Raw genomic sequence first — 24,840 nt, 5'->3', positions numbered from 1 at the left:
ATATTTTACTTAATAAACTTAGAAACACTATGTACTGCACACCTCAATACAAAATCATATTGCACTGGATTAATAATTATGTCTGTATCCACACTTTTTTCCTTTCAAAACATCTTGAATCTCTCAGATTTTGTAGATGACTCTTCAGTTCTTAAATTAAATCTCTGATAGTAACAGCTATTATCTACAGCTTTGTTGCATTTAAACAGTAAGAAAGGATTTCTTGATGCAGTTGTCATGGTTTAACTCCAGTCACCAACTAAGCACCACGCAGCTGCTTGCTCACTTCCCCCCCACCCCACTGGGATGGGGGAGAGAATTGGGTGGGGGGAGGGGGGAGTAAAAGTTGTGGATTGAGATAAAGACAGTTTAATAGGATAGAAAAGGAAGGGAAAATAATAATAATAATAGAATACACAAAACAAGTGATGCACAATACAGTTGCTCACCACCCGCTGGCCAATACCTAGCCAATCCCCAAGCCACAGTGCCTCCAGGCCAGCTCCCCCCCATTTCACATACTGGGCATGACGTAATATGGTATGGAATACCCCTTTGGCTGGTTTGGGTCAGCTGTCCTTCCTGTGTCCCTTCCCAATATGAAAAGCTGAAAAGTCCTTGACTTATTATAAACACTGCTTAGCAACAACTAAAATATCAGTGTGTTATCACCATTATTCTCATTCTAAATCCAAAACACAACACTATACTAGCTACTAAGAAGAAAATTAACTTCATTCCACCTGAAACCAGGACAGCAGTGCATCTTTGTCTTAATAACCGTTTTAATCCTTAAAGTAACTGTTTTTAATATAAAACATGCAACTGTCATACATAAACTGGAATATAAAGCATTATGTTTAAAAAACCCAGCAACTTACAAATTACTGTTTTTTAATGATGATTTCTTTATACTACATGTGTGTATTGGGCTTGGGGGAACCAGAGGGATAAAAAAAAAAATTGTTACAGAGAAACCTCAAAACAAAATGTACAAACATGTTATCTCTTCACCAAAGTAATATGTAAACAAATCTAATTCCTTGTTTAACTATAATGTAGGAAACTGAAATGCGTGATATCTTTTGTACTTTTTGTTCTAGTGATGTAGTTTCCATTACGTTTATACAGTACATTTCTTATTTCAGTAATACTTCTTTCTGTTTTCAGACCAACTTTAACACTGTTCTGGCAAGAGAGAAAATGAAAAAAGAAAACATAATTAATGATCTTAGTGACAAATTAAAAATGCTTACACAACAGCAAGAAAAAGATAAGGGTAAGCAAAGTTCTGAAGAAGTATTCATCTTTTCTAATAGGATAAATCCATTCACTACAGATTGTTTTTGATCCTTAGTGCTGCTGTTATTAAAAGAATTTTTATTTGCTTGTGTCATAGATTTGATTGAAACGCTTTCTGAAGATCGAGCTCGCTTACTTGAAGAGAAGAAAAAGCTTGAAGAAGAAGTTAATAAACTGAGAAGTAGTAATTTTTCTCCACCTACCTACTCAGCAGCAGCTTCAGAAGCTTGTGGAGCCTGCGCAGCTGATATTCCCACTGACACAGACAGATTGGTTTCTGACATTGCAGCTGAAGGGAGAATGGACTCCACAATGGAAACCAGTATGATGGCTGTGCAGTAAGTATGGGGCATTGTAGTACAAATATGCAAAGCATGCTTTCGTTCTTTAAATGTGTGCTGTGGGGTGGTGTTAAACATGCTCATTTGCACTTCACACTCCTTCTGCCTTTGTTCTTGCTAAAAATGTTCTTTTAAATGTATGCCTACAGTTGTGGTGTCACAATCATCAGAAGTGTGTGGTTTTGATGTCTTAGAAGTATCTTAAAGGTGAAACTTGCCCCCACAATTATGAGGTGAAAAAATAGACCTAAGTATATGAAGTGTAAGTCAAACAGGAGAACAACTGTAATGGTGAATGAGCTGGGTGGCTGCATGTTATTGGCATATCTTTTGAACAGTGGCTGGCTCTCATTTAAAAACAAACAACAAAAAAAACTTTATGATTGTTCGTGTACGTGTCTGCTGTAAGACAGTATAATGATATTCCTTGATAAAGAGGAAGGGGTGATAGGTATGCTTGGTAGAAATGAGGCTGAATCCTCAGGATTCCAAACAAGTAATAACACTCAGGCTAAGTTGCCTTGATGGATTGATGTTTTGTATTATTGGAGAGAAGGACAGGTATTCAGCATCTCTTTGTTTGCATAACCTCCGAATCATCAGTAATGTCAGCTGTGGTGGTACTGCTGACTTACTAGAAGGCAGTGATGAGACTGGGAAAAAACTTTGCAATTATTTAAACCCTTACTTGGGGAAAGCAACTAGGGCAAGCAACTTATGTACTTCAAACTAAACTTTTCACTTAAGATTGGTTCATTTGTGTTTGGATCTGGTTGATTGTCTGGATTTACAACAAATTCAAATAACATTATGTTGATACATACATTTAACTGCTTATCACTCTTCTTGTATGGAGGTTTAATTAGGCAGCGGTTAGTTTGCAGGTAGGTGTCTGAAGCTGTGCTTGAAATACTGAGGTGATTATAGAGATCAGAGGGAACTTATGGAGGTTTTTTGCAGTTATTGACTTCACTATATTCTCTTATTTTGGGTGCCCTACAATAGCAGTGCACTTTGTTATTGGCATATAATGCCTTGCCTAGTAAATTAAGAGTCTACATGTAAAGCTAGTAGACTTGTGATCTGGTCTTAGTGCATGACTATAAAGTCTTCAGAATTTAAATAATTCTGACTGGTACAAAGTTATCCTGTTGGTTGGTGTCAGAAATCGAGCCTAATGGAGGTGTATTTTGTGTTTTTTCAATACTGACTTCCGTGAAAATGTGCATCAAGTTCAGAGCCTTGATTCTTAATTTAAATGTACCTAAAGTAATTTTGTAAAGGTTTTTTAATAGTAAAGACTGTCTCATGCTCCAAAAGAAGGGGTTATGATGATGCCTGCAAAAATCCTAATTTTTTTCAATTTTCTTAATTTTCTTAAATTTCTCTTGACAAATGTAGAATGTTAGGCTTAAAAATTCTGTACTAAAATGAGCATGTTCTATTATATGTACTTTCTGACTAGAATAAGGCAAAATGAATAGCACACGATGTATGTGCATTAAAATAGGACTCATTGCTGGAAGATACTCAGCTATTATTGTACTTAGTGCAGCATGAGAATCCATTCGGAATAGATTACTGGGAGAGAACTCAGGAAAAAAGGGTGAAGAAGTTTTGTCCAGGGCATTCCAATTGTGTTTTTAACTCCATATAGAAACTGGGGAAAACTGGAAAAAATAAAATATCTACAGTATGAGTATATTTCTGCTATAGCAGCCTAAGAAAACTGAAATAGTCAACATTTAGTACTTTTTACTAATTCATGAGAACTGTTCTTCATGCTATAACACTTTCTACCTCCTTGTGGTGGAAGATTGCATTTCTTTAATTCTCTTATACTAGGAATACTCATTTTAAGATCCTTTCCTACCATGTCTAAGGAAATTTGGATTTGAACTGGAAGGCACTTTTAAATATTAGCAGTCACGTGGAATTTTTTCTATTATGCTTTTACAGCTGCAGTAGTTTTTTAATAGACTTTTGATACCTCAATTATGATTGCATTGTCAGATTTCCTCTCTTCTCCTAATCCTCCCGTAGACTTTCTCATTTGTGAAGTTGATAAATATCACAGGCTCTGTCATGTTACCCTGCATAAACAGCAAACCTGCTTATTTCTAGTTACCTCAGTGTGATGAGATGTTTTGGGAAGACGGATCTTGTCATCTTACTTAAAACAAAACAAAAGTTCTTATGCTCTTATTTCTCTCATTTGTGAGGCTTCTTGAAATATCTGATTTTGTTTCAGAACTGTACAGTATGATGTTGTATTCATTTGCATGGGAAAAAAGCTTAGAATCCCAGATGAATTTCATTATACCCCTAATATGATTAAAGGTTTCTTTTTGCTCATTAAGAACACTTACCTGAAGAAATTGGATGCATCTTTGAATCACCCACTTGATACAGCTTGCAAACTTTTACTGTTGTTGAAAGGAAAGCAGAATAACTGACTGTAAGCTCCTGGTTGCTACCCCTTCACCTAGAACCTTTGTGGAAGATCATTAAGCAATTGCAACCTATGCATTTTCTCACTTTTGTGCCACTAGCTTTTTGAACAATCCCAGACTTCTACTTACCTCTCACAGAAGTGATGAACCTGAGTGGGAAACATAAAAGTGGAATGAGGTTTTGCCAGAGAAGCAAAAGCAGAGTTGTTAGATATACTTGCATTCGTTTTAATCAGTGCCCATCACAACGTATGCTGCCTAACCAAGAATAATATGCCCAGTGCACTAAACTTTGTGGAAGTAAGGATGAAAACAGTTGTTGCTTACCAAACTAAACTTGCACTGATAATCAATAAAACAGTTAAATACTCTGTCTTTAGAAGGAGAACTATTTCTTATAGTAATCATTCTAGTTCTGAACTCTCAGGGCAGGTTTACAAAAAAAACCTCGAAGATATGCCTGGGAACAAAAAATTTTGGCTCAATGTACTAAAAGTCAGGTAATAAGTAGGCAGAAATTATTACAGGTTTCTGTTGACTTTTTCCTGTTACCTGAAGGCTAAGCAGCCTTTTAACTGAAATGAAGGAATGAGTAGCATGGCTCAGTTATAATCTATTAGTTCTACTTGGCATTTTCCTTGGATTTATAGCGTATTTTGTCAGACTGGATGAATGGACTATATGTCCAAAAACTTGTCTGTTTTCTTTCTCCAACCAAATCAGTTTGGACTACAAAATACATTGTTTCTTCCCTATTAATCTGTCTTCAGGTATTATTAATCTGTCTTAGGGTGTTAGCATTATTTTATCGTGCCCCAGTGCTCAGTTTCTCTCTCAGATGAAGAGAGACGGTTAGCAAGTTCACATTCTACCAGAGAGTCCCAGGGCACAGAGCCTTTAAACTACAAAGATTAGGAAAATACATTGTAGAGCTGAACTGCAATATCGAGGGTTAACTGCCAAAGCATTTGGAGCTGTATCTTTCATCCTGAGGTTTTGAAAATAATGCAAAATATGCAGAAATGGCCCCATGTAACTATAAACTAATCAGTGACTGAAAATTCACTAGCTGGTTGCAACAAAGCAGCTGCTTGGGTTTAAAGAAAAAAAGAAAAGAAAAAAAAAGTCCCCCCAAACCTGCCAGAAATGTCAATGCTGATTCTTAAGGAATCTTTCTGTGCTGTTCCCTCTGTGCTAGCAAATACATGGCACTCTTCACTGAGTGACAATGGAGGGATGGGAAAAATAATTTTTGATGAAAAGAAATTTTATTTTTAACCTGTCTGTTTTCTTCTTTCTCTTTTAGTGAAAATGTCCATATGTCTGAAGAAAAACAGAGGATAATGTTGTTAGAAAGAGTGAGTAGATTGTTTGTGCGGTTAAGCATTACAATTAAGTACTTATAAATATGTATGTGTGCAGTTGTGCTGTGGTCAATTATATACTCTGATGCAATATAGTATCTGCAAGGCTTATAAATACCATTCCAGGGAATGGTTTTTCATTGTACTTGTTTCGGATCAGTATAATTTGTTGAAGTAATTCAAAGTAAGTATTAATACATTATATTTGGCTTAGCTTAAAGTTTGTTTATTCTGTTTATGTAGGCTTTAGTATGAATGAGTCAGGTGTAATATTTCTTCTTAGGAGTGACATGTCATTGATCTAGGGAATTTCGGTAGCAAAAAAAAAGTTTTGATTACTTTTTCAAATTAAGGCATCCAAAGCAGCTGGACAGGAATTAAGATTGATTTACCTGTTTCTCTTGGAAATGGACAATTTCTCCTCATAGGCTGCTATTACTTAAATCACTTTCATTCTACCTGGGGTGCATTATAATCTTGACAGTATTGCTTCTGTAAAAAGTGAAATAACACTTGTTGTGAATGTGCTTAAAGTTACAGTTTTCTGAAGCAATTGTCATGGTCCTACAGGCTAGAATTCTAAGTTTCTACCTCGCCCCCGCTGCTTCTTCCAAATACATACCTTAAATTTTCACTTCCGTTACAACTTTTATTTTGAGCATAGCTTTCAATGTACACTGAATAATTGAAGATTTTTGATGAAATAGAAATTATTTTTGCTAAAAGGCTAGATTAACCCTTAGTACACTGGAATCTTTCAGATTCTAGTAATTTTTAACTATCTAGTTATATCTAACTCCATTCCAGTTGCCTTTTTCTTACCTTGAAAAGTTGGCTTAAAAAATAGTGTCCTTTAGCTTTCAGCTTTCTATAATCAGTTAGATTAAAATCTGTGATCAGTTAGAGAACATAAATATTTTCTGTTAATGAATTGTGGCACTGTATGATGCAAGTGGCTGGATGTTTCTGACTGGGAGCACTTGCATGCTTTATTCTGTCATCTGCTTACAAAGGATTTGTCACGGGTAGAAGCTATAAAATAGTAATATATTACATTTCTTTTGCTGTTCTATCAGTGAAATGTTTTTCTAAACCATGACACTAACTTAAGGAGAAGGATGAGTATAGAGATAAGCATAGCATAGCAGTGGGTTTTGTATCACTGTGTTAATTGCTAGACTTCAAATTTTTTTACATGTCTTTGTTCAAAAGCTGTCTTGATATTGTTTTAAAATGAAAGCTGTAGTAAATATGTATATTGTATAAGTAGTCTGGCTCTGGTCATATCAAAACTTTTAAAAAATGTTTGTATAATCAGATAAGATTTTCTTTCAGACTTTGCAGTTGAAAGAAGAGGAAAATAAGAGATTAAATCAAAGATTGGTAAGTATTTGTGCAATGCATGTTTTAAGTCTCATGAAAAAATAAGAAAAGCTTACAAATATTAAGTTTGTTAAAATCTAAAAATGTGTTTTTATTAAATTCAAAAATGTTTTAAGCATTACGGCAAGTGGCAAATAGGTAACCTGATAACCTTTCAGGGATATCTCAACTTAGCAGTGTTCTCATGGAAAAGATTCACAGGACTGGAGAGAAAGAGACTTACTCCCAAAGAACACAGACCATCCAGGCTTGGGGTACGGGGAGTTAATTTCAGTGGTGCCATGGCTCAGTTTTTCAACAACAGTAGATTGAAGGCCAGTTCACAGGAATGTAAATATGCTTGTACAATAAGCATAATTAGGAGTGTTAACAATAACTTGGAGATTAGAAACTGCACCTGTCATTTTTGTAAGGCGTGAAACTTTTTAATTCTGCCTAGCAACTGGAAATACAAACAGTCATCGTCTTAAACTGAAACACTCAAATAATAGTCAATGCCTATGAAAGGAAAAAGAATATAGTGACAGAGTTCCCTCGATTCCTGTGCTATGAATCCTTCTCCTCTTATTTATCTACACTTTATCCTTGCTACCAGGTCTCAACCTTAAATCTTAAAAAAATTACTGTGTGTATGGGAAACAGACAAATCCTTTGGTAGTTTATTTGTTGTACTGGCCATGGAGATCTCACTTTAAGTGACAGGTGATATCCAGGAGTTTGGTAGGAACTGATATCTGTGTAGTTGCAAGTTACATTTCAGAGCAAAAGTGTTTGATAAGTTTCTGCAGTAGGAGCTTCCATTTTTCTGTCTGGTATAGGATTGAAATTTACTATATAATTTATTCCTGCTACATATTCAGGTGTGAAATTGCAATTTTTTTCCAAACACTTTCCATTCCATATTAAAACCTGTACATAATAACCCTGCTAGTGCAGGGCATAAGAAAGGACTGCAAGACACCTAAAAGCATATTTTAGAAAAGGATTTTTTTATTTAGAATGTCAATGAAGTGCACAAAAGGTATTTCAGTGTAGTTTTTACAATACAACTCAAACCACACTGGACAGTCTCCTAAACCTCTCTGTAGATTTCCTGAATTAAACTCTCGATCTCTTGCCATCTCAGAGTAAAATGAAATTGAAGAAAACATGGTGTTGTACAAGACAAATACAAAATTCTTCTTATTGCTATGATTAATACCAAGCCATGTAGGAGAAATTGGCAGCTCATTGGTGTCTAAAGCAATTGAAAATTGGTTTCTAAATGGGCATAAGAACATAATATCTTTTCAATTCCTCACTTATAAATTAGTTATATCATAGATGAAATAAATTATTTTTATTTTTTTCTCTTCATCCTTCTTTCTCCTCCCCCTCCTTCCCAATACACTTCCAAAGCTGAAATACACATCAACACTTAAATACCAATATTTATTTCTATAGAGCTACTTCAGATAAGGAACCCAGAAGGGGTGCTGCACAATAAAAGAAAATCTTTTCACGTCCCTGGCCTTTGCAGCAAAACTTGTGGGTTACCTCTGCAAGCAATAAAAAAAAATTAAAAGGAGCTTGTTTTAATACCGGGAGTGTTATTATAGGATTTTTGTTACTTTATATGAATTATTGAGAAAGGGAACCTTTTTTCTGTGTAAAGGCTATTAGAACTCTACTCATAAAAATTTCTGTACTGAGTTTTAATGGAAATATTTTTAACATTCTCATTTGTTGTGTTTTTCTTAAAACTTAGAAATTAATGAAAAATACAGAAATCAAGCTAGTTTGCATTTTAATTTAACATTCCACTTTTAAAAAACAGTAAGAAAATTTTTGGTCTTAACATGTGAAGAGAACTCTCAAACACTTTCGGGAGCAATCTAAGCAAATTATACACATTTGACAACTTTCATGTTAGCTGCAACTTTTTCAAGAAAGACAAGTACAATGTGAATAAGTCAAAGAAATGTGGTCTCCAACAACAAAAAAAAATGATCTGAAGTTGGGCCCCATAAAGAAAACTGCTGAAAATGTCATCAGAAGTTGAGAGCTTTTTGTGTTGTACTGCATTCAGTTTGGGCTCATTCTTTGAAGAAATTAAGAAAACGAGCTGGGAATAGGCTTCAAGCTCATATTAAGACAGGCTGATACTGTTTCCGGGGAAGTGAGGGGGAAGACTGACAATAGGAAATATGCTGTAGGTAACAATGTTTGAGTTACAGATGAAAAATCGTGCTAAACTTCAAGTACGAGTAATCTAGGTTTGAATAGCATGTATAAATGGTCCAGGAAGTAGGAACCTATGGAAAAACTGCAGGACCTCTAGTCAGAGTTTCTACAGGGCAATTACAAATTGTCTTCTGTAAGGAGGTTACCAAAGGGTGACGAAATGGATATACTGACATCAGATCAGCTCCTCTGTCTGCTTGCATTTATGTAGGCTATATAATCTCTTTGTAAATACAAAGTAGCGTTGACCATTTTCATTTCTTATTATCACAGTTACTGGAGAAGTGTATGTACACTTATATTCATTTTTACATCTAGTTTATTCTCTTGAAGTTGGTTCATGTGCCAGTATTAAACAGATTTAAAGGCAAATATCGTGCATAGAGAGATGAGAATTGTGTCCAAAACCTTACATAATTGAGACTTTGGTCTTAGTAAATTTGTCTGCAGTTTTATGCCAGGGAGTGCTGCTCTATCAATTACAGTAAACTTTAGATTGAGTGACAGTCCTTAGTAAAACTGAGAGACTATATCGAGTTCAACATCCAGAGTTTAACTGCAATAAACATGTTTGCCCTCCAGTATTTTACCATCAGCCTTTTGTAGAATGCCAGTGGCTTCTGTATTAGAGTGCACAGCTATATTATAGGTCTTGTGTATGCTTGGAACAAATCTTCACTGGCACTGATCTGGAAAGCACTTCTCAGTTTTAAATAATGAGGGAGAAGTCAGTTATGCAAGAAATTTAATAACCAAAGGTAGCTATTTAAAAAACAGACAAACAATCAAAAAAACCCCCACAAACCACAACCAACCAACCAAACCTGCTACAGAACAGGATGACAGAATTCTGTGTTTTCTTGAGTGAATATAAGATCTGCAAAAATAGACAGTTTGAAATCAATAATAAATGATTTATCTTAACCATATTGTTACCTGCAACGTACATGTCATCATAGCTTGCCAATACTTTATAGCTTTTCTCTTTTTTAATAGATGTCCCAGAGCATGTCATCAGTATCCTCAAGACATTCTGAAAAAATAGCAATTAGAGAGTAAGTACATGTTAATTTTCATATAAACAGATGGATATGCCTTCAATAATACGTATGTAGTTAAGAATGTCACAATTCTTCTGTTCTTGATCTGTGGTGAAAATATATATAGGTCAACTCTATACATTTAGCTGTCAGTTATTGAAATGTCAGTTGGGCATAAATCAAATTTTATAAACCCTTTATTTTAAACAAAAAAAAGGCCTTTATGAATTCTGTGTAGTGGTGGCTTTCTTGAATTCTCTACCTTTCTTACGTGGTTCATAAGGATAATACCTCATGGGACTTCTAGAATCCTTCCTTTCTTTTAGATTACTTTTTGTTTATCTGTGACCTTCTCGAAATCATGCTGAGAAAAATCAGAAGGAATCTTGTTTATCCTGAATATGCGTAGTGCTCCATTATATTTCAAGAGAAGTTTTACCTTCCTGAAGTCTTCAAAATTTTTGGCTTACCTTGACAGACTGAAATGAAATTAACTCAAATATTTTGTTAGATATTATCAATCTGTTAGCAGCTGCATGTAGAATTGTTGCTGGAAAAAGAAATAGTAATTCTTGCAAAACATGAAAGCTATAGACGACTGTTCTTCAGTAATTTATCAGTCTGATATTAATTGAGTGATATAAAAAAAGTTTTTGGAAAGAAATCCTAACACAGATTATTCCTTTAATGTTTTCTGAATTACACCAAATTGCATTTTTATTGTAACAAGGTCAGTATGTGCAGAATCAGGTTTTCCTGTGAGCACCTGAATATTCTGGCAATTCTCTTGGTGGTCTTTGGTGAGGAAAACATCGTGAAAGAAGAATTCGTCTGTCCAACAGAGATGTCTTTATTTAAGTCAGCATAGTCTGTCATCATAATAAATCCAGGCAGAAAAGCTTGGAGTATTGTTTATTTAATCTGAAAGTGAACTTTAAAGAAGATAAGCTAAATTTCTCTCTAGATTTACCTATTTATCTCTGACTATGTATCTGCAGTCTCCTTATATGGAAAAGAGTTTTCCCCTTTCTTTGCCACTTGCTCCCCCATACACAGAGTAGTAGTAATATTCATTCTTACAGCCCTCTCATGGTCTAATGCTTAATTTGTAGCTATTTTAGACTTCATTTCATTAATGGGTAAATAATTTACTTTCAACACGTTTGCACTGTGAAACAGAACTTGGAGACAGAAAAAGTTCTCTGAATTCTGTTACTGAAACTTGGCATGAGAACTTGGTGGCTTCTTGTGTTTTATCCTGGTGTCAGGAAGAAACAGATTTTTGAAACTTCTTATGTAAAGTCACCATGGTGTTTCTTTTGTTTTTAACCCTTTGATCAAAGATGAACACTTCATCCCTTCTTTGTCCTGTGTGCTTAAAATTTTAAGATTGAATAGCTACATAAATATTTTGCTGTATTTTTCTGTGTTCTAATTGACTTCAGTTTAAAACATCAAAAGAGTGTTTGTAAGCATTGGTACAGTGATCATTACCATAAGTATTGGTCAATAAAAATAATACAGAATTGAAGCATTAGTATTTTGTTAGGTACTTCTGTTTATTTTTTTTGAAAGGACAGTTTTGCTTTAAAAAATAATTTGAGCTGATCAATGTAGAAGAACATTGCAAAAACACTTTTTGAAAGGTAGAGTGTTTTGTTGACTTCAGAAAATATAAAATGTATATGAGTTGGCATAACAAGTAGAAATATCTATGCTGCTGTTCAACTAAGTCTCAGTCTGTGCAATAATTGGGAAAAAAATTGTACTGTAATTAATGTAGTTTTAAGCTTCTATGCTTTTTTTAGTTAAGTTCCTTGATTTTATTTTTTTTTTTTCCAGTTTTCAGGTTGGCGATTTGGTTCTCATTATCTTGGATGAAAGGCACGACAACTATGTATTATTTACTGTTAGTCCAACCTTGTATTTCTTGCACTCAGAATCTCTTGCTGCCCTGGATCTCAAACCAGGTGAGTGTGGTAAGTGTCAGATTATTTTCAGTTATTATCTCCTCTTACAAATAACACTGCTTAGTAAGTGATTTTATAAATGTATGTGATAAATATGAGAAGAATGTGATACAGATAGCTGTCAGCTATTTTTGTAGATTTTGCTATTTGTTTTGATGCTAAACATCTTTCAAGGCAGAACATTTTAAATCAAAAATTGATATAGATGTTAATATCTTGGAAAAATAGGGCAAAATATATGCATCTTCAAAGTAAGCTGTAAAAAAAAAAAAAAAAAGGGAGAGAGAAAATGCCAATTTTGTACACACACAGAGTAGATTAACATGTCTATGGGGAAACCATTCCCATCAGGCTGCTTAGCTATTCAGTAGCATGAATAATAATGCATAATTGTGTAGGTCTCAGGCCTATTTTGTATGTGGATTTATATTTTCAATGTCTTTGGCAAGGAAAGTAAATACAAAACTAAAGGTAACGTTTCTGTCAAAACTGCATGCTCTGTTCTTATTTTTTAATAACTGATTCTATGATGGTTTTTGAAGATTATCTTTGGATAAAATTTGTTCTCTGTAGCTCATCTTCTGCAAAGTGACTGGAATTTATGAACCCAAATATATGTCTGAAATAACAGAATGTAGACCACAGTATATGGGGATTTGCAAGCAATGTTTTTTTCTGGTAAAGTTTTTCCACCCAATTTAAATGGTGTTTAGCAGGGCTCATAAGTTTTCAGAGAACAGTTTCTGTATGTTTTGCTTATGTTCAGGTTGATGGCACGTTTGCTTTTTTCCTCCCTTAATCATCACGTTATTTGTTGGCTGTTTTTCGGCAGCTATGTAAACTTAGTTAAATTGAAGTATTAATCTTTTTTTAAATGAGGAAAAATAACAATGCTTTGCACTAAACTATGTGCTACATGAAATAGTCTAAAGACATTTACGTGAATCTATTACATGTAGTATGTTCTGCAAACCCAGCCACACTCCCAACTTTGCTGAAATGTCTAAGAACATGCTTTAAAAGGAAATTTTGTATTAATTCTAATTTATCAGTAAGAGTTCTTATACGTTATTGCATGTCAGAAGCTGTCAACTGACTTTCAATGAGCAGACTCATTGTAGATTTCAGTTATGATGAAAGGTGATAGCTCTTAAGAATTGTGTAGTCTCCAGAAGACCACCAAGCTCTAACTGAATTCTGAGACGCTGAAGGATCTGTGCCATGTGTGTTCTGCGAAACATGTGGGAAGAACTCTTACATTTCTTACAGATGTAATATATTCTGAACTATGGCATTACTAGTGCATACATAAATATGTGAAATATGATTGATTTTCTTACTGTTAGTTTACATATATAAGGTAAAAGCTATGTTAGTTTGTACATTGCTGAGTACACAGTTCACTGACCTGTCTGTTTTCAAATGGACTTAGCTTGCTCCATTCCTTACCACTTGCTAACCAGAGTTAGTCTCAAATTTGAGAAAACTGCACATAAAACAAACATGAAGACTTACCATTTGCTTTAGGAACACATTTGTTTCTAGCTTACTACTTCAGGAAACCGTGTCTTGATTCTATTTCTGCATCAGGGAAGTGGGGAGAATAAAACCCAGAACACTAGTAGTATTTGTATAGATTAAAATTGGTGTGGAGCTAGGTACTGCAAATTATTGTTTTAAGGGCTGCCAAAACGTTGCATCTAAACCTGTCCTTTTGTACCAACATGTACATATCAAGTTAATAATTCCATATAGATCCACCTACAGTATTAAGTGTCAGAGATCTAGGCTATTGTAGGTTGTCTCTGCCTACATTAAGAGCACTTAGAATGCTATGACAACACTGAAATTGGTTGAGGACTGCATGGTTTCTGTGTTGTCCCTTATCTTCGGGATATGGAAGTTTTCATCTGCAAATCTAAGGAAAAAAAACCTTGCATCTTTCTCGCTATCTTTGTTAGATCAATGAAGTCTGTCAGCCAAGCAAATTCAAAAAAACTTAAGTTTTTTTGTAATTTAAATATTAGTTGTAGAGCATTCAGGCAGACATGAATACTTTGTACTGATTTGTACTAGCGTGGAGTAGAACGGAATCTGCTCCATTATCAATAGCCAGATTAATCTTGAAGGGTAAGATTAAAATTTCGAACTCTGGCTCTTGTGTGACTCATGTTCTAGTCCCGAGATACAGTATCTCATAAATAGTCATGCTTAGAAAAGCATTGATTTTAGTATTATGCAGAGCATATGTGAGCTGTTCCTTCTGTCTGTTTTGATGTTTTCTTCATGCCGTGATTGGTGATAGAAAAGAGCAAAGCAAGTAAAATGGATAGAATTTCTTAGAATTCAAGACAAATATGCATTTCCTTACTGTTACAGAAATAGATAGAAGCTGAAAGTTTGTTTATGTCCACTGTTGCTTTCTTGACCTGTCAGTTTATTATTGAGGTCTTTCATTTTTCTCCTTTCTGAACAGTATTGGGTACTCAGAAGACTTTAACCAAAACTAGCAGACTTGTAGGGCTTTAAAATTACTATTTATGAGGAATTAATTTCCATCACTAATACAGAAAAATAATCAAATGTTTCAGTAAGGGCAATAATAATAGCTGAATACAGAAGAGTTTCTATCGTTTGAAATACTTCAAGAAATTCTCACCTTAAATCAGACCAAAAAGGTCAAGCTTGGTTAATGAGAATAATTTTGAATCATTAAATGAATTTCAGTTTTGATTTGCTTTTGTCTCCTCTAATGTTAACTTTTAAAACAAATTTTAAACTGAAAAATAAAACTTTTTGTTTGAAAATGCCAGTGACCTGTCTCGATGTCTGAAGTTATTTAATTTTTGTTAATTTATTAAAAAAGGGGTTTTTTTGAAGACTTTCTGCTTTCAATGAAATCATTTTAGCAAATAATCTTTAACCATATTGAATGTAATACCCTGTAGCTGATTATCTAAAATAATAAATATACTGTCTCTTTAGCTTCAGGTGCATCTAGGAGACCTTGGGTGCTAGGAAAAGTGATGGAAAAGGAATATTGCCAGGCAAAAAAGGTAAGGGAATAGTAATGGAAAATCATCTGATAAAATTAACAGACAAGAAAGTCAGTTTTAATGTTTGTAACAATTGTGAAAAGTTATCTCTGCATAATAAGTGAGATGAAAATAGCCCTAGGTTCTGCCATTCCTGCTCTGTTTTTCAGTCAGTGAATAGCAAGAGAAGGGGAACTAGAAAAAAGAGTGAGCAGTGGCATGGGTAGATGTGTCCATATTGCCCAGAACCATGCCAGATTCCAAAGGGTCTCATAAATGCTGGGGGGTGGGAATCAGTTTCTGCTTAAAAATATAAAAATCAGAGGAATAATCCCACATTTCTAACATAATCTGATTTTTTTTTTTTGTAGGCACAAAACAGATTTAAAGTTCCTTTGGGTACAAAATTCTACAGAGTGAAAGCAGTACCATGGAACAAGAAAGTATAACACAACAAAATTTTAGTTCATTCTGTCTCCATTCTTTTTTGACTTGTCCTTCAGTGCTCGTTCATCGCTCCAAATACCAGGCCATCTTTTTATACTGAGGTCATGTGACAAGATATGTCATTGATGTACTGCTTTTACTTTTTAACAGGTCACATTTTAGAAACAAGAATTTCATCAAAAACTCTGGCCCTAACTGTTCCAATTTTTTTACCCAGATAACTTTAGGAGTGTGGACCAAATGAGTTCATTTTCTCAAAGGGCAACCACATGAAACATGGCTTGTAAGCCATGTTAATTGCCTGTTAAATATACATTAGCTTGTATTTAGATGTTAAATGTTAGTTACCATTATTACCAGCATACGTCCTTTTGTGAAATCATTATCAAAGTACTTGCACTCTTTAACAGGTTCTTTATATGTGTAAAATTCATCAGCTATTTAAAGAGGAGTGTTCATTGCATGCAGATAATCATATAATTTTTCTTCAACATGAGTTTGCCTCAGTAGATGAATAAAAATAACTACTGCAACTTGTTTCATTACATGAAAATGCTCTTTAATGTTAAAAAAAAAAACCCTTGTAATTTGATAGGCTGATTTTGAAAATCAGTCACAGTTAGATCTGCAATCTTCAAAAGCACTTTCGATGGATTGATCACAGATTCTGAAGGGAAGTCACCTGTGCCGTTTGTTCAAAGTGAAGCACTTGTTCTTCCCAACAAAACAGAAATCTTGTATTAATCTATTTAGAAAAATCATATTGATGAAGTTGTATTTCATGGTTGAGTTTCAGGAAAAAACTCATTGTACATTAACCATACAAGAGTCATTTAAGTAACAAATTATTGTAATTGTAAAAGACATGTAGAATTTTAAAACAATAAAGATTTGAAACTGTATGTGTTTGAAGTATTTGTGTGCCTTTTAAATACTATCTATAATATTTATTTCATGTTAATCTGTTGCAGCTTGTCTCTGATTCCTCCAGCAGTTTCATTACATAGAAATACCTAAATTTTCTACAAGTGGCATTAATATTCAACAATGTTCAGGAATTACAAGAATTACCTTGTAATGATAAAGAATTTAAGTAGACAGAAATTAATTTTGTCAGCATCTTAAATGGATAAATTACATTTTTCAAAATAGTTATACTGGCTACATTTTAAAAATGTAGTCTGATTTATTTTTTTAATAACAGTATAAAAAGATGTAATATAAATGTGTAGCCAATAGAAAGTGAAATTCTGGATTCAACTCTGAGCTTATGTCTAGGATTTAATCCATGGAGTTACTCAACTGTGATCTATCTTCAGAAGGTGTGGAGTGGAGGAGGAGAAGAGATAAAGAAATGATCACATGGAAGTGTCAGTGCTTCTGCCCATATGTTGCAAATAATATTCCTTCAGACTAACCAGTCCACTTGAATACCCAGAAACTTCTGTATATGTGTTATTTAAAATTTTGTTCCATGACAATTCTAAGTTCATATTTTTATGAAATGCATGGGCTTGTAATTGTATCACACCTTTGATGAAATAAATCTAAGACAGTTGATCTCTGGAAAACAGAATGTCATTTTGTCAAGTTGTATTCTTACCTGATGGTTAAATTTGCTAGTTGATGTACTGACTTTTTAAAATTACTTATCAAAAAATGTGCCTTGTTCTTCAAGAACAATATTACCATAGTTGAGTACTGCCCAGTGTTAAATATGTAAATAACATAGATCTATACAACAGGTTTAAAGCAAAAAAAAATCACGATGCAGTATTTTTTTTATCACTGAATTTTTGACCTTCAACTAAATGGGAATTCAGTTCTGTCTGCAATTTGGTGCAGTCTTGTTCCTTTAGTCAGCTGAGTCAGAGGTTTAAGAAGGTGCGCATGTAGCACGATTCATTCTTTCTAATATGCCGAGTGTTTAGAAGCATTGATATCTTACACCGCACTGACAAAACTTTCCCAGCCTCGGGTAATCTTCCTGCTGCTGTGAATATTTTTTTTTGTCCTTCAGGGACTAATTGTCTCCCAGAAGCCACCAGGCTTTGCTAAGAGGCACAGAGTCTTTCCATTTCTGGGAGGACAGTTACTCCTTGAGTAGCAGCAATGGATCTGTGTAGCAATGTGCAATCCAGCACTACAACACAAGACCCCCCCTCTTCTGTTATTGGATAGTCTACTTCAAAGATAAGTAAAAGGTCCCCCAGAATTTTCTCCATGGAGGAAAGGATATGTGTGTCAAGTTCTTCCAAGGTGGATAAAACTGCAGATTTGATGATGGCCCTACAGGACTGTGTACCTACCAGCAGCACTGCTTTTTTTTCTGATGCTCTAATCTCATTAAGCACTGAGACCTGTGTGTCTTGCTCCTCTGTGTGGATGACATACCATGAAGTTTGTTGCAAGTTCTGGGATGGTGTCGTGAGCGCAGAAGTGAGGTGAGTACAGAACTCAATGCTGAGAAAAAGTCAGAAATTCTTTCATCTTTGTAAGAAACCTGATCTTTCTAGTCTCAGTTTATTGTTGCCCAGATTAAAATATATATATATTTAAGCTTATATGTGGACGGTAGCCGTGATGATTTATAATGCTATGAAAGTTGGCTTGATGTCTAGCTTAAGATAGAACAAAGGCATGACTGACGTTTATATAACTTAGAAACACATGAGCAATATATGAAAGTGAACTTGTGAAGCACCTAAATAAATTGATTAAAATAAAGTACTGTAATGCAAACTGAGGGAAGAAAAAGTCCTTCCCTGCTGATATCTGCCACTTAAAAGAATACCAGGATGTATCTGTTATTGTTACATGACTTCATATTTTTTAAATATAAATAACCAGCAATGACTTTGGTTTTTAGGAATATTTGTCATGTGTTTCATTTTATAATCTGTATGTATATTCAAAATGGAAATTATGTCAAACAAACTCCTAACATACTCAGTGATGATTCTGACAGTCATTGAAAAAAATGTAGTTTACATACTTTCCGTATGTCACAGCTTTACTAGTTCTTGAAACTATGCTTGTTATGCACCACCTATGTGTTTCATCTTGCTCCATAATAAAACTTTATATATAGCTATATAGTTTGGATGAGGAGTATATTCAGAGGGGATGGGGGGGAAGTTGGAGGATAAATTTGATGATCTGAGATTTCTCTAATTCTTTTGTGCAGCTGCATGTTGGAAACTTACTGATTGCTGGGAAAGCCTCTTGGGCTACTGCTAATACCTGTTTGTTTTATAAGTCTGACTTTAGACAAAGGCAAATATATTTTTGAAGTGCAAAAAGGAACATGAATGGTAGAGAAAGCTGATTGAAAGCAAATGTTATCCTGCAGACTTAACACAAAAAGGATGTGATAATTTAAAAGGGATTTTTTTTTCCAATGTTCTTGGAAGGCTATATCCATGTGAATACTCTGAGAAGCACATGGCATTTTGCACTGCTCTGCAGTAGGTCTCTAGTCAGGAGCTTGTGCTGTTTAGAATTCAGCTGTGGTTCATTTGAATCTTAAGATGGTCTATGAGTAGGACCAGTTTACACTTAAGTATACACTTTTCTCTAAATACAGTTGTCATTACATATCGTGCATAGCAGGACTGGAAAGTCTGCCCTGTGCTCTGCAAATTATTCTGTACCTTTTTGCAGTGCAAGTTTTCTCCACGACCTAATACTGCATCCTTTCTTGTTTTGTGGAGTTTCATCTAGAAGCCACATTGGCTGTAAACACTTATAGCAAAAATTGAATAGTACTTTGTAGCGCTTATTCCTATAAATTTCTCATTAATAATTTGTAATGCAGGGAATTTGTGCCAAATTGATAATTCTAGAAATGGAGCATTCACCATACGAGAACTCTATTGCCTTTTCAAGCTGCATTTGCCTGTTAAACTTCAATGAGCTATCTTAGTGCTGCATTTTAAGGTCACCGATGGTTTTAGATCACTTACAAACCCTTCTGCAGTCCTAGAGGAGTGATGATAAATGATAAAGGGTAAACAGTTACTTCCTTTAGCACTCACTGTATTAACACTCACTCGTATTAACAACATCCACATACAATGCTGAGGAGCACAGGAAAGTCTTGTCCCCAGACTCCAAATACTGGCTAAGAATTGAGTTCAGTGTTGATGCACTCAGGCAGTCTCGGATTCACAGAACGGTTGAGGTTGGAAGGGACCTCCCAAGGTTGTCTTGTCCAACTCCCTGCTCGAGGTGAATTGCTGTGACTTTTTCACTAAAGGTCTTGAGTTTACAACTATTTGGCAAATGTTCAATTTATTCCTTTGTTTTGAAGCCTGGGTTGAAACTGATGGTATAATTTGAGTAAGTTTAAAATTTTTCCCTCGGAAAATTCATTCTCTTAGGTAGATGCTAGCTTCTAACATGCTTTCACTATAAAATGGTTTTTTAATTTTAAATGCAAGAAACGTGACAGCTGCCAAATTATTTCTATGGCTACTCCCAGCAAACACACCAAATTTTTGTTCTGTATATTAATTCCATTTCATAGTTGTAATAGAATGTTTCATGTACCGTGAATTTATGGTATATTACTGCACTGCTGAATAGTTGCTCCATATTTTTGTCTCACTTCTTTGAAATTGATTGTGGGTAGCAGCCTTACTTTCCCTAACTTTTGCTTGTTGGACTGAAATTTGCCTTTCACGTATTTGTCTTGGGACTTTCTTAACAGCTGGTTTTCACTGTGTATTTTACTTTTTAGGCAAAATTACTGAGTAAGGAGCAGATTTTCCTGAGGTGGGAGGAGCGTTGCTAGTATCTTACCTGCTAATCAAGAATTTGTACCATTCACCAAAGGGTGTTAATAGAGAACCTCTGTCGTCACACTCACGTAGATTAATAAATCCCGTTTCTGCCCCAGATCTCTACATGTGATCTACCTATTCTAAATACATGGATGTATGCTTGTATACACACCTTTAACAAAGACTGATATTTGCGGCCAAAGCTGCTATGTGTTCGTCCTGTTTACCTGTGCTGGGAGTATTAGAGGTCCAAAGTAAGTAATACCTTAATAATTTTTTTGTGTGTGTGAGGATTAGCTATAGGACTAGTACCTGTGTATTTGTATAACCAAAGCATTTCTGTTTTGTTAGAGTTTAACATTTATAAGCTTACCCATTCTATAGTCATTGTAGGAAAAATACCAAGAAAGAACAAATAAAGTAGCCTAAAGATCCTGGATACTAAAGGAAGAGCAGTCAGTTTAAAGTACCGGTGCATCTCTGAGCTTCTATTAATTTAAGCAATTGAAATGTTAGCACTTAACTTTTAATGTAATTGCACTGGTAATCGGGAGACTGCTGAGCTATGCCTCTCCCAGGGTGCTGGTCAGCATTAATTGACTACCATGCTTCTTGTGAATGGTGGGGTGTATTTTTAGCACAGTGGTTGAAATAGAAAAAGTTTATGATGAATACTGAGCTCAGCAAAGAAGTTCCTGATAATACAGAAACCAGATAATTTTTTAAACTTCAGAGGGAGCTTCATTTTGTGTAACTACTCTATACACAGAAAAAAGGTACTTAGTTTCAGTTGAAACCAACTGACTAATATCAACTGTCTGCTTTTAAAAAGGCTGAAAGTTGGAAATAACCTTTTCCTGGTTATATACTAAGCTTTCTTGAATTGGACTGAAATAATTTTTCAGAGACTGTACCTTTAAAAGTATTTAATCAACAAAACAGCTAAGGAGTAAAATACCCTTTTTTAATTTTAGACCTTGTAATATTTATAATCCTTATGTGTGTAGCTCTTATGTGTAAGTGATCTTTTGTAAGCACAAATAATTTGCCACAGATATGATGCATGCAGTTTAAATATGCTTCTGTTGACCTTCTAACAGTACACTGTAGAGTTTGCAAAAAATTTCCAAATTGACAGTAAAGTGTAAGTATGTATACAGTGTTATGCTTGAGTTGTGGCTAGTCCAGAATACCAGAACTTTTGAAAACTATGTATGGGATATGACAGGGGGTAATGCTTGAAACTAAAAGAGGGTAAATTCAGACTAGATATAAGGAAGAAATTTTTTACAATGAGGGTGGTGAAACACTGGAGCAGGGTGCCGAGAGAGGTGGTAGATGCCCCATCCCTGGGAACATTCAAGGTCAGGTGTCCTGGGTTCAGCTGGGATAGAGTTAATTTTTTCAGGAACCTGGGAGGTGGGAGGGGCATAGCCGGGGCAGCCGACCTGAACTAGCCAAGGAGCTATTCCATACCATGTGACATCATGCTCAGTATATAAATGGGGAGCGGGCCGGGGGGAGGGCGCTGGACTTTCGGTGGCGGAGCGTCGGGTTCCCGGTGGTGAGCAGTTGCACTGTGCATCACTCTTTTTTTTGTATATTCTTTCATTAGTACCGTTGTTGTTGTTGTAACCTTTTTTTTTTGTGTTGTCCCAGTAAACTGCCCTTATCTCAACCCTCGAGGTTCCAGGTTTTTTTCTTTTCTCTCCTCCGCCTCCTCCCTATCCCACCGGAGGGGGGCGGGAGGAGTGAGCGAGCGGCTGCGTGGTCCTTTGTTACCGGCTGGGCTGAAACCACGACAGTCTTTTTTTGGCGCCCAACGTGGGGCAGGAAGGGTTGAGATAACGACAGATCTGGCCAGAGCGTGTTGAAACAAATTTGTCATACGCATTTCTTATATTAGATAAATAGATGTTAGTCACAATGTTGATTCATTTGTTTACATGGTGGCGTTTTGTAAGTTCTTATGTGCTCTATGTATTGCCTGTAGTCACGTTTCTCACCTCTGGGAGAGTGATTGGGATTATCATTTTGCTGTACTGGGCACTGTCGACTTGTGAAATGATTACATCACTAGTCATGAGGTTAAGCTGGTATCTGTATGAGGCAGTGATATCATTTCCATACTTCGGGCACCTTCTATCGGATTTTATTGGTAATTACACTCACTCCATGGGGAAGTTGGGGGGGATACTTCCCCCCGTCCGTTCGCCTCCCTTCTCTCCTTCCGACTAATTACAACAGCTTTTGAGAATTTTGAATATCCTTGGGATGCGCAAGCCAGTGTGCTGTTAGTGCTATGCCTCCTGAATATGTTTCAGGTCTTGTTTAGGGCTACAAAAAGGCTCTTTAAGAGTACCACCCAGAGATCTGCCCCAAAGCTGGATATTCATGGGTGGCACGGCATGTGGGAGGATATGGGCAGGTATCTAGAGAACTTCTCACCTCCAGTGGCTTGGAAGTTCACTCCTGAACAACTACAGAACCCTCATGAAGTGGTAGAATATTTGAAAGAAAAATGCTGTGGCTATTCCAAAGACGTACAACTCGCTGCACTGTGCTGGGCCCTGGCCAGTATCTACCAAACACTGCTTGATATTAGGCGGCACCCTCGGGGAAAAGGGGAAAAGATGAAAAACAGGACAACAGGCACCATGGCTACCCAAACCCCGACAACAGGCACCGTGGCTACCCCTACCCCGTTGTCCTGGTTTCAGCTGGGATAGAGTTAACTGTCTTCCTAGTAGCTGGTACAGTGCTATGTTTTGAGTTCAGTATGTGAAGAATGTTGATAACACTGATGTTTTCAGTTGTTGCTCAGTAGTGTTTAGACTAATGTCAAGGATTTTTCAGCTTCTCATGCCCAGCCAGTGAGAAAGCTGGAGGGGCACAAGAAGTTGGCACAGGATACAGCCAGGGCACCTGACCCAAACTGGCCAACAGTGTATTCCATACCATGTGACGTCCCATCCAGTTTAGGAACGGGGAAGTGGGGGGGGGGGCGGGGATTCGCTGCTCGGGGACTGGCTGGGTGTCGGTCGGCGGGTGGTGAGCAATTGCACTGTGCATCATTTGTACATTCCAATCCTTTCATTATTGCTGTTGTCATTTTATTAGTGTTATCATTATCATTATTAGTTTCTTCTTTTCTGTTCTATTAAACTGTTCTTATCTCAACCCACGGGTTTTGCTTCTTTTCCCGATTTTCTCGTGATGACCCTGGTTCGCCTTCATCCTTCTGTTCCCGTGAGCGTTGGTGGTATAGTGGTGAGCATAGCTGCCTTCCAAGCAGTTGACCCGGGTTCGATTCCTGGCCAACGCAGGCAAGCTTTAAAGCCAGAATTAAACTGTATATTAGTTGCTATATAACCCTGCTACTGTATGTAAAAATTCCAAAAAGGACTGTCGTGGTTTAACCCCAGCCACCAACTAAACACCACGCAGCCGCTCACTCACTCCCCCCCCACCCAGTGGGATGGGGGAGAAAATCGGGAAAAGAAGCAAAACCCGTGGGTTGAGATAAGAACGGTTTAATAGAACAGAAAAGAAGAAACTAATAATGATAATGATAACACTAATAAAATGACAACAGCAATAATGAAAGGATTGGAATGTACAAATGATGCACAGTGCAATTGCTCACCACCCGCTGACCGACACCCAGCCAGTCCCCGAGCGGCAAATCCCTGCCCCCCCCCCCCCCCACTTCCCCGTTCCTAAACTGGATGGGACGTCACATGGTATGGAATACACCGTTGGCCAGTTTGGGTCAGGTGCCCTGGCTGTATCCTGTGCCAACTTCTTGTGCCCCTCCAGCTTTCTCACTGGCTGGGCATGAGAAGCTGAAAAATCCTTGACATTAGTCTAAACACTACTGAGCAACAACTGAAAACATCAGTGTTATCAACATTCTTCACATACTGAACTCAAAACATAGCACTGTACCAGCTACTAGGAAGACAGTTAACTCTATCCCAGCTGAAACCAGGACACCCGTCAACAGGCAGTGTGGCTACCCCAGCCCTGGAGACAGATACTGCAGCTAAACCAGAGAACCAACCTGTGCCAGTATCAGTCGCCCCTGTACAGAAAAAGAAACACACAAAGAAATCAGTTCGCTTAGTGAGAGATGAAGATGAACCAGGGTCATCGCGAGAAGAGGAGGAAGAGGCAGAACCTGAAATAATTACCCGATCTCTATCCCTGAGTGAGTTGCGTGACTTGCAAAAAGATTTTAGCCGCCACCCAGGTGAGCACATTGTTACCTGGCTGCTCCGATGCTGGGATAATGGGGCTAGTAGTGTGGAATTAGAGGGTAAGGAAGCCAAGCAGTTGGGATCTCTGTCTAGGGAAGGGGGCATCGACAAGGCGATTGGGAGAAAAACACAAGTCCTCAGCCTCTGGAGGCGACTTCTGTTAGGTGTAAAGGAAAGATACCCCTTCAAGGATGAAGTTACATGTCATCAAGGCAAGTGGACCACCATGGAGAGAGGTA

At 36.4% G+C, this 24,840-nt stretch overlaps 1 protein-coding gene and 1 non-coding gene across 6 annotated transcripts in view; both read left to right on the top strand.

The window, feature by feature from the left end:
* The window catches only part of RB1CC1 (RB1 inducible coiled-coil 1), an 83,237-nt gene extending 66,103 nt beyond the window's left edge, over positions 1-17,134 (top strand). For 4 of the 5 annotated variants that reach the window (XM_052788643.1, XM_052788642.1, XM_052788641.1 and 1 more), the window contains 8 exons: positions 1,171-1,279; positions 1,400-1,640; positions 5,403-5,454; positions 6,796-6,843; positions 10,063-10,121; positions 11,949-12,085; positions 15,062-15,132; positions 15,483-17,134. In XM_052788643.1, coding sequence (XP_052644603.1) covers positions 1,171-1,279; positions 1,400-1,640; positions 5,403-5,454; positions 6,796-6,843; positions 10,063-10,121; positions 11,949-12,085; positions 15,062-15,132; positions 15,483-15,560 — 795 coding nt within the window. In that variant the 3' untranslated portion in view covers positions 15,561-17,134. The remainder of the gene's footprint in view (positions 1-1,170; positions 1,280-1,399; positions 1,641-5,402; positions 5,455-6,795; positions 6,844-10,062; positions 10,122-11,948; positions 12,086-15,061; positions 15,133-15,482) is intronic. The other variant, XM_052788644.1, reaches the window with a different exon arrangement.
* A 6,461-nt stretch (positions 17,135-23,595) lies between these two features.
* Positions 23,596-23,667, top strand: TRNAG-UCC (transfer RNA glycine (anticodon UCC)). The gene has a single exon. It is a non-coding gene; the product is annotated as a tRNA-Gly (tRNA).
* Positions 23,668-24,840: the final 1,173 nt, after the last annotated feature.

This window comes from Harpia harpyja, chromosome 5 (genome assembly GCF_026419915.1).
Source record: "Harpia harpyja isolate bHarHar1 chromosome 5, bHarHar1 primary haplotype, whole genome shotgun sequence".
Classification (NCBI taxonomy): domain Eukaryota; kingdom Metazoa; phylum Chordata; class Aves; order Accipitriformes; family Accipitridae; genus Harpia; species Harpia harpyja.
This window is presented reverse-complemented; position numbering and strand designations above follow the sequence as displayed.